This window comes from Chlamydotis macqueenii, chromosome 15 (assembly GCF_036417535.1).
Source record: "Chlamydotis macqueenii isolate bChlMac1 chromosome 15, bChlMac1.mat, whole genome shotgun sequence".
Lineage (NCBI taxonomy): Eukaryota > Metazoa > Chordata > Aves > Otidiformes > Otididae > Chlamydotis > Chlamydotis macqueenii.
The window spans coordinates 4,449,820-4,460,461 of NC_141570.1; the positions used below are offsets into that span (position 1 = coordinate 4,449,820).

The 10,642-nt window shown below is 48.5% G+C and overlaps 1 protein-coding gene across 1 annotated transcript; it reads right to left on the reverse strand.

The window, feature by feature from the left end:
* Positions 1–447: 447 nt before the first annotated feature.
* LOC104477935 (cytochrome P450 3A12-like) lies at positions 448–9,993 on the reverse strand. Its single transcript, XM_086760096.1, is given in 10 exon segments — positions 448–546; positions 2,756–2,904; positions 4,369–4,594; positions 4,806–4,877; positions 4,880–4,971; positions 6,294–6,397; positions 7,725–7,777; positions 8,893–8,938; positions 8,940–8,984; positions 9,923–9,993. Coding segments are annotated over 10 exon segments (957 nt in total).
* Between the last annotated feature and the right edge of the window lie 649 nt (positions 9,994–10,642).

The following is a 10,642-nucleotide window of genomic DNA, read 5'->3' on the forward strand; positions in this document are numbered from 1 at the left end:
GCACACAGCTGAGGAAACAGCCCTGGACAACTCCACATTCCTAGGAGAGTAAAACCAGAAGACATACAGAGTCCTCCAGCAGGCAGTAGGAGCAGGAGCAATGGTAGCATTATTTAACTGTGTGCAATTTGCTCTCCCTGTCTTGATTTAAATTACACTGCCAGAAAAGACTGACAGTGTCTGGAATCAAATTGCTTAGCAAAGTGCCTCTTCAGAGGGAGAGAAGAAAAAAAAGCCTAAATACCTTGAGTGGAAATGGTCTTGCAAAACGCCTCTTGTGATTGGGGACAGCGGGATCTGGGGCTCCTGTTCATTAAGATAATGTTCACATAATTATGCTGGGCCAAAGCCCTACGTCTTGTTGTGAAATGGGGGGGTTGTACCACTGACATTTTTGCAGCGCACGCGGCAATCTAGGCGTCCTCTCAAGAGTTAGAGGAGCCGTCATCAAACACAAGTCTCTGATCTGTTCCCGGGGTGGGCTCTGGGGACCATCTTTAGGATGATGGGCTGCATGAAACCTTCTGTGTCCAGAATCACCGGGATCTTGAGCAGGAGGAAAAAAGCCAAAATAGCCATGTAAGCTGGGAAAAAGGACAGCCATGACACTGACAGGGCCCCTACAGCCCATACACATCTCAGCCACCCCTTGTTTTCAACACATTTCCTAACTAACAGATGTACTTACAGCAGGGCCATCACTATTGCTCATGCAAACCAGCTACGAGCTGGGGTTTAGTAGCCCTCAGCTCCTGAGTAAACTGGTTAGTGAATTCTGACTTTCACATGGCATGGTAGGAAGAGCTGCACCAACCAACAGGCTGCACAAATCAACGTGGAGGGAAAAGCAGCCAAAAATCCATCCGAGGAGCCGCAGCTAAGGAGGGGCACACAGTGCCGTTTTTGTCTAACGCTGAAGCATGTCAGCACTAAGGGGAGCTGGATCGTAATGGGAGCTGGAGGAGCAATAAGCTCTCTGGCAAGAACAAAACTAAGATTGCTGCTCAGACTGAGTACCACAGAAAAACCATCCTAACACAGAAAAGTGATGGGCTCCCTTGGGGTGGGCTGGAAATCTCAATAAAAAGAACACTTAAAACTGGTGTTGGAGGGACTCATCTTGTAGGGGAGGGAGGAGTGTTCTACCAAGTTTCCTCCATCAATCTGATGCTGCTCGTACCCCAGCTCTCCCTCTCCCCATCAGGACAAGGGCAATACACCCCCAGCCTGACGAGACACATTAAAATCCCCGTATCCCAGTAAGCTTCGTTTCAGGAAATTTAAGCAATATGGCTCGGAGCCCAATGTGCCATCAGTGGAGGAGCAAGAGGAGGCTGCAGCTTCCATATACATATTCCAGAGGGACTTTCCAGCATGAATTTTTCCCTCCTGCTCTGATCTGACGTACACGACATGTTGTGTAGAAAAAAAGGGCCGAAGGAGTCCCATAAACCTATGGGCACCAATAATACAATACATATTTAACCTGTCTCCTTTTAATTAAAGGCAGTTATAAAAAGAATCAATTTTATGGATTGCAGAGGACTAGAAAAATGTCATTAGAGTTGGGGGAGGGTGGATAGGTCACTGCATTGTTAATGGACTATTACATTCTTTCACCTCCAGGTTACTAGTTGAGTTGCAATCTGAATCTTGCAGCGATTCCAGCTGAGCACCTGTGCCAAGTAATAATTTAATAAGGATTTTTCTGCTCCTTACAACAAATGTCCTTTGAATACACTTGCTGTCCCCTCTGCTCTGATTTCCCACGCTTGCCTCGGGAACAAAATGTATTCGTGGCAGAGCCTTTTGTGGCAGTTGGTGCAGAAAGCCAGGCTGGGGCTAACACCAGAAATAGCTCTACCTGCCTCTGAGTCACAAGGGTTTACCATGTTTTCAGGAGGGCTTGCTTGACATGTAAGTTCCAACAGCCATCACATTTACTTTACGTCAAACAGTCCCGTCTTGCAGCGCCTGTCCCATCAAACGCCATGGGATCTTGGGCAAATCCAAAACCTGGTGGGATCCTTAAAAGGGGAGGGGGTCACCTATTCAAATTTAGCTCTGATTGCACTTGCTTCCACCAACATTAAATTTGCTTCTGCAGAGGCTTTAAAAAAAATGTATCAGTAACTTGTGCTGAACCATTTAAATTAAGTGAGAAGATTTAAATACAGCTATTCCCATATGCCTCTCTAATCATAGAATCATAGAATGGTTAGAGTTGGAAGGGACCTTCAAAGGTCATCTAGTCCAACCCCCCTGCAAGAAGCAGGGACATCCCCAACTAGATCAGGTTGCTCAGAGCCCCGTCCAGCCTGGCCTTGAACGTTTCCAGGGATGGGGCTTCTACCACTTCTCTGGGCAACTTGTTCCAGTGTTCTACAACTCACACTGTAAAAAATTTTTTCCTAATATCCAATCTAAATCTACCTCCCTCTATTTTAAAACCATTACCCCTTGTCCTATCACAACAGGCCTTACTGAACAGCCTCTCCCCATCTTTCTTGTAGGCCCCCTTGCGGTACTGGAAGAATCCACAGTGAAATCTCCCTCCCTGATCTCCATGTGAAGTAGGAAAACCCGAGTCTGCGGTCAAGGTCCAGTGGTCTCTGAACTCCTCGGGGAAGAGAGGGGTTTAACGTGCCTGACAGACTGCTCTCTTTGTCCTGAGATGCAAACAAAACCGAGCGTGCAGGACCATCTCGGTGGGACTAAAGGGCAGATCGTAAAACATGCCATCCCATATCCTCACCAAGGTGTCTTTGCAGGTTCTAAACAAGAAGTTTTGCAACAGGACCACGATGAGGAGGGCGAACCTCATTCCTATGCAGTTTCTGGGGCCAGCCCCAAATGGCAGGAAGGGGTAGGGGTGAATAGACTCTTTGTTCTCTTTACTGAACCCGATTACAACCAAAAAAAAAGAGTTAAGAAGAGCTACTGTTCCAGCATGTGTCATCTTTCAGATCTGAAGTGATGAGGGGTCTGGGAAAGCAAAAGCTTTTTGTGTTTCTGTGCATGTTAGAAGAACTCCGCACAGTCCCTCATTTCTGTCTCAATGTGCCTCTGCTTTTATCCTGCTGCTTGGAGTTGTCTGTGCATCTCCGGGTGCATCAGGTGAGGTGTGAATACCTGCAATATGCTAATGGATTTCATCACTACTCTTTTCTCAGAACTCCCTCTCAGCTCACAGACTGAACCCAGATCTCAAACCCTAAAAGACACAGGTCTACAACTTCACATCTTCCCTTTACATCAAAGGACTGAGTGAAGACAAAGATGTTCTCCCCCTGCGTGACCAAAAGGAGAGTTGCTTTTGAGACATGCCAGCCATTCCTCTCCTCATCATGAAAAATAGGGAAGAACAATCAGCTTCACAGAGAAATTTGCTGCTGAGCATTTTCAGTAATACTTCTTAGCGATCAGTTAGTTTTCATGTCAGAAAGCTTTTCATCCGCAGTGCATGAGGTCCAGGTACAAACCTCAGCCATGCTAAGTCAGCAGTGAAGTATCTCGCTACTGAGACACCAGCACATCTCTCTGATGAACTCCCAGCAAGGCAAGTGATCCCTAAAGAGCTCCTGTCCAGCTAACCATGCCCAGTTTGTCAACTGGAGTAAGGATGTAGCTACTGGAGCAAGTGGTGTAACCTGTCCATTGCCAGAGTACTTCCTTTTGGGTGGTTCCTTTTGCATTCAACACAAGGTGACCCTACAGGTCCACAGGTGATTTCAGCAGCTCCCATCTCCCTCCCTAACTTCTGCTTGATACTGCTGCCATGTTTTGCCCCAAAGGTCACCATATCCCCACATCGGGGTTGGCTTCCAGGGGTATTTCAACTCCTGGTGCAAGGGCATAGATCTGGCCCTGGTCTCTCTGGACCAGCCCTCAACGTCTTCGCGGCTGCCTGAAGACCAGCAGGCCCAGGGTCTCTGAGGTCTGCCTTGGACTATTGCCTTGTTTCTAAAGGTCTGATAGAGACTCCTAAGCAAGGATTGTTTCATAACTTGAATTGAAAAATTAAGCTTTATTTCCTACCCGTCTTTGCCCTTCCACTGCTGATTTGCACGGCATCGTGCCAGTCACCCAATGGCTCCTGTTATAATATCTGGCCATAAACCCCTCAGTGTTACAGCTGCTGGGAGCTGCTCTCACTGTCGCTCCCTTCAATGCAGTTAATTAAATTCCATGCACAGTTTATGGATGTAGATCATAAAACTCCCCTCACGGTAATGCTGAGACTAGATGTCAGATAATGATAAATGCCTAATTTAAATGTTATAATCATGTATTCCCCACTTTTGCTGCCATTTCCACTCCCAGGGCTGAGGTGGAGTGTGGAGCTGTTCCCCCCGACTGGCCCTCACCTCTCAGGCCAGTACTCCTCTGGCTCTGGCCAGTACTCCAGGTCACGATGCAGCACGTAGGCTGGGATCATGACCACCATGCCCTTTGGAATGGTCGCATCATTGAGCTCCACTGTCTTCTTGCAGATCCTCTGAATCCGGCCCCCAGGAGGAAAGAGCTGGAGGGATTCGTTCACCGCCATATCGAGGTACTCCATCTGCATGATGGCGTCGTACGTGGGAGTGGCCTGGGGAGAGGAAGGAGGATGGCTATGCATATGGGACTTCAACCTCCACCCCAACACCCCCCAACACTCCCTTCAGGCATCAGAGACCAGAGGAGGGGAAATCTCAGTGCCAGCACTTCCTCCAGTCTGTTTTTTTTCCAACCTGGCTTTTGGCTCAAGGTCTACAAGGCACAGGTGGGAACAACCCCAGCATCTCCCCACCCTCCTTTACCTTGTTGGGCAGGTTTGCATCGATTTTGTCCTGGAGTCGCTGCTGCACGTCAGGGTGGGTGGCCAGGTTACACTGGTAACCAGGTAGCTGAGGTTGGAGCTCGTGGTGTCATAACCAGCAAAGACAAAGATGAAAGCCTGGGCCAGCATCACCTCATCACTTAATGCTGAAAAGATGTGTAAAAACACATGCAAGAAGCTGAAACCTACAGTGATCCACCCTTGGGAATTCAGGATCCCACTCACCAATCTAGGTAACGCTATTCGTAACTACTTAACACATCCAGCTCACCCTCTGGTACCGCAAACAGGTGGGTCTGGCACTGTTGTACAGCCACAAAACTGCTGTCAAGATCAGAAGTGCTACACTTCTGTCTAAGAGCAGAATCAAAGTATGTAAAGCCTGAGCCTGATTCAGAAAGTCTTCTGGGACCACGCTCCTGGCCCAAAAATAATAAGGGTACACACCAGGAAAAGTTAGAGATGAAGAGATGTCCATCAGCTCTTCTAAGCCATGAGGTGAGCCTTGCGTGGCAGAGGCATTAGCGGCCCTGATCAAAATGTGGAAGTGGGAGTAAGGACAATATAGGACTTAATGCTGGTACTGCAGTAGTGTCCAAGCTCTGCCTGGGTGAGCCTGTCCTGACACCTCAGAAGTCTACAAGCATCCTGACTTAACATAGGTTTGATGGACTGGGACTAGGCCTTGGCTGAGCCATTATTTTCTTACTCTAACAGTTTACCTACAATGAGGATCAGAGACGAGCCCACAGATGAGCAAGGTATGTGCAGCATATGTGCTTTGTGTGCTTTATCAAATACAGCCAACACCGCTAGCCTTCGAAGAAGATAAAATAAGAAACAGGAGTAAGGAGATACTCACTCTGTTTACTCATTGTTGCACAAACAGACCTCAGGATTTATCTCACGAAATGGGATATAATAAAATACGGCTGATATGTGATAAGCATCATTACAGCCCCACTACTGAGACCTTGAATCTCCGGTAGGATTAATGACTAAAATCCTCTCCTCCTTCCTTCCTCTAACTCAACAAGGAACTACCATCCCACTCAGACCGAAGTTCTGCAAGGGGAGAATTTTACAGCAAAAGGGACACAGTTGTACAAAGGAGATGGGTGAAGGTTTCCAGCCCCCTTCCACATGACAGCAATGCAGAAATACCTCCAAACCACTATGGAGTGTTGACTTGGTCCCTGAAGTCATATCAGCTCTACCTCAACCAGCAAACAACAGAAATGAAAACCAAAGCGTAAGAGTCATAAATGACATCAGTCCGAGGGTACGTCCTGGCTGACGTCCCAATGTCCCAGCCAGAGTGGCCTCTACACCTCCCTAGCAGAGTTTCTTTGTTGGTACCATCAATAAACTGGGGCACAACAACTTGCTGAAGGGTCAGAGGAGGAGAACAGAAACCAAGAAGAAACTCTTTCTTGCTTCATGCACTCTGTACTGGAGAAAGCAACACCTGCCCGGCGATTGCTAAAAATGGTATAGCACTCTTCCACCAGGATGCTTTTGATGAGGACGGGGTCCAAACCAGCCAGCACAGGCTGCCTGCCATCAAAAACCATAAGCCAAGATAAATCCGCAGTCAGTCCATCGCTCAGGGTCAGCTGGAGCAAAAGCGGCCGACTTTGTCCGCGGCCAGAGCCAGGCACATTGACTTCTGGAGCCCAGAGGGTTTTGGCCAGAGCGGCCTCTGACAAAACAGCCGACGGAATGAGGCTGAAGCTGTTTTATTACGTAGTAAAACAGGAGAAAGGGAAAGAAACTGCCAAACACAGACAGCATGAGCGTTTCTAGCAATCGTCTGCGGTACTGAAGAATTGCCAGAGCAGTGTGGGTTTAGATAAAAGGCAGCTTTTGCCACAGCGTTGGTCCCCTGTGCTCGGGCTTTCTGAGCTCTGCCTCTGCAGCTGGTAGCTGGAGTCAATAAATCCACCCCAAATAGCCTACCTGTGGGGTAAAGAGGTGTCCCTGCCCAGCCCACAAGGCAACGAGAGGGGAAAAACTCATCTGTCTCCTCCATTTTCCAGTGAAGAGAGACAGAAAAACTTAAAAGCCGTGGTGTGGGCTAAAGGGCAGGGAGCCTTGGGCCACATCTGAGGGAGGCTGCGATCTTCAAGAGGCTGGAGAACATTTAATCTTTCGAAAAAATGTGCCAGGTTTTGTGAAGCCTCCCAGGATTTTTTTTTTTTTTGTGCAACGATTTTGCTTCGGTTTGAGAGGTTCTCAAAGGAAGCATGATAAGAGGCCCCTGCGCTAAACCAGCGCTGCGCAGGGAAGCGGGGCGGCAGGTTGAAAGGCATCGCGTGCCCTGGCGCTGGGAGAAGCAGGGAGCAAGATGAAAAACACCGCGGCAGCCGGTGGCTTGCTTTCTGCTCCAGACAGACGGAAGAGCAGCATCAAAGGCGTGAGGGCTCAGTTTGAGACCAAGCAGCGGAGTTTTCTGGGCAGGCTGCGTGGTCGGGAAGTGATTGTCGCCTTCCCTCGCTCACGCATCTGGAGCTGAGAGATAAAGGGTCGGCCGCGCCGATGCCGTGGATGCTGGAGGGCGAGGGGAGCTCCCTGGGCTCTCTGGTGCAAGCTTCCCCGGCCCCGAGGTCGCTAACGCTGCTGTTTAGTTTTTAATGCTCCCGAAGGGGAAAAGAAAAAAGGTTCTTTTCAAAGCTTATGCAAACAAATGACGCCCCCAAACTGGCTGCCATCCTCCCAGCAGGAGAGAAGCCTTGGCGGGATGGCTGGAGACTTTCCCACTGGTGAATCTGGATTTTTCCAAGCTGTCACTGCTGGAATTACCGTGCTGAGATGTGGTGGCAACATACCTTTCCCCATTCAATTTTAGGGCTGCAGAGAACCCCAAACAAGCAGTTTTGTTCTGCAGAAAGAAACTCACCCCCAGATTTTGCCATAATTTTCAAAGCACGCCTGGTCCAAATTCAGGACTCCCTGCAAAAAGAAGAAAGGAGGAATGAACACTTTGCCAGCAAAGAGCGATCAAAGTAGATCACAGCCAGCAGCACAGTGCATCCCACAGACCCTTTTGAGCGGCGGAGGTTGGGGGGTGCGTGGTAGCTCTTAAGAGTCACGTAGACATTTGGACTGGAGGGGAAAAAAGAGAGAAGAGAGAGAGAAAAAAAAGCACTTTCAACTTCCACTAGCCAACCCGAGCTAAAACTGTAATGAATACAAGGTATGACAGGATACGTGGCTTTCGCGCGAGCAGAACTAGATCCCAGGGCGTCCTTTCATCTTCAGCTCAACAAGTTAGAGCTGCCACTGCCACGTCCTCATGAGATCTTCCACTGCAGTCACTGAACCAGGGTGATGATGGCTTTTTTGTTTTGCTTTGTTTCCATTAAGGTTTTAATTGATGTTACATGTAAGGATGAAACTTATGGGACGCATAACACTCGCCATGCATCAACCAAAACATTTGTAAGACACCACATTCATGCTGTAAGGCCAGCAAACACAAGCTAAAACACCTCTTTCCTTGAAGCTAACACATTTTCTTCTGCATTTGCAGTCGGTTACCTGGGACAAGCTACTACCTAGTTATTTAGGAAGGTTTGGCAACTTTATAATATTTGAGTTTTATTTAGAAATCTATTTGTCTAGCTTAGTCTAAGGCTGGCTCAACAGCAAGTGGCTGGACTGGGCACCGTTGGGGCTAATTCAGCCTCCTCGTGGGGATGAGACAAAGCACAAAGAAACACGCAGTTCTCAGAAGTTATCAGTCTTGGGCATCTCTCCAATATTATTCTTCTTTGCTTCCAACAGAACTTCAGCTACTAGGGAGCAGGCAGAAATCCAAGAAGAAACCAATAACTTGAATTACAAAGTAGTTTAAAAACACAGCACACCTTATTCAGGTCAACCAGACCCTAGAAGTAATTTTTTTTTGGTTCTCTGTGTGTCCAAAGAGCTTCCTACCTGAAAGCATCATTTCCATCTGACCGAAACAAGGGCAGAAGAAAGAGATGCCCAAAGGATGGAAGAACCAGCACCAGCTACAAGTCAGAATCTAAGGCAGCTATGGAGCAGCCGCTGCTGGTACTCACGTGCCGGTACTCCAGTAAAGTTCCCAAAAACGGCAGAGGCCGTGGCTGGAATGCCTAGCTTCTTGAAGGCCTGGATGGGCCATATCCCATAGCTGCCAAGTAAAGAGCACGTGAGATGCATTTAGACAATGAAAAGAGAAGGTTCCTCATCCTGAGCACAGTGAACAGCTTAAATAGCTGATTCTTGTCACCCAGAGAAAGCCGAAATTATGCAGGAGACCTGTTGAGGACACTCTTTTTGTAATAAATGCAGGATCACTTAGGGTGCAAGATAATTCAGGGTACATTTTGATACAAGGGCTGAAAGGAGCTGCAGCCCAGCCTAGGCAAACACGGTGTACGTGGGTAGCTCAGCTCCTTTATTTTTCCAGATCAGAGATCTGTGACTCAGGTGACCGAAGAGAGGTCTCGGAGGGATTAAGTTCTCAAGCTAAACCTGCCCTTGTGTTTGTCTTTGCAAAGACCTGCTGCAATACTCAAGTGGTGGAGCCTCAGCAGGGACATAAATTATAACAGCAAAATTAAGTTTTTGCCCATATAGCTCGCTACAGCTCCCCTGAGCGACATAAGCAGAAAGGCAATTTTGCCAACATAACTATTTGAACAGGGGCTTCTGCCGACACAAGCAGACGGGCGAACAGACATCACCCGCTGCCCAGCTCCCAGCCCAGCCAGGGACACGAACCAGAGCTGGCTGCAGTTAAAAACATGGAAGTCACTTCGCCTTTGGATCTGCTGAGAGAAGAAAAAAAAAAATTTAAAAAAAAAAAAAAAGTTGCTTTTTATCTCCTTTCCCTCCCAGTCCAGCTTCCTCCTTCCCTTCCAGCTGGCACAGGGGAACCCCACAGCCCCTCATTTATCATCCCTCGCCTCTGCCTTGAAGGTAACACCAGAAGACCAAGGAGGAAGGTTTTTTTAACACTAATTCATATACCTGGGCACTTTGTACCCAGGGTGATAGCCCAGCCCCTCCCAGCTGCAGGCAGAGTGTTCTCCTCCTCATCACCTTGAGGGACCAGCCTCTACTTGCAGGGCCAGGAGGCTGAGGAAAAAGATAAGGAGCAGCCAAATGACAAAAGAAAAATTTGGCAAGAGATCCATCATGTCTCCCAGCCTCCCCTGAGAGTACCTGCCTCCTGCGAAGCTGCAGCCTTGGTTTATGATTCTTGTTTTTCTCTCCCCTGACCTTAGCAGCAGCCACGCTCACACGACACCGAAGGAGTTGTTGTCTTGTTTGCTCAGTTGCTCAAATCTTAACCCTTGGGAAGGTCTCTTCCTGGGTTGGGATGTTAATAAGATGCCCAGCCCCACACATCTTGAGATTTGAAACTGCTGAGAGGACAGTTTTTACAAGGGGAAAAGATAGCAAAGGGCGTCAGCTTCCTCAACCCCGTCCTCCTGCCTCTTGTTCAAAAGCCGTGAGGTTCATCTGGGGCTGTTCCCACAGCAGCAGCGATGCTGAGCCAGGATTGCTCCCCCTTAACCTGTCCGGCCTTGCTTTTGCTGGCTTCATCACTTTTATTGAGGGATGTAATCACGAGGGAACCGCTGCTGTCCCCCAACCCAACTCCCAGGGGTTTTCTGGCTGTGCATTCCCTTGTGCCTCCCCCTCCCAGCCCTATTTGCCTTGCCCTCCTGCACCTCCTCTTTAGGGTTTAGGAGGGAAGGGACTTGAGGAGACAGACCTGCTGGAAAACACTTCCTCAGGACTGAAAGGGGGATCTGTCATCCTTAGGCAGAGCCCTCTGGA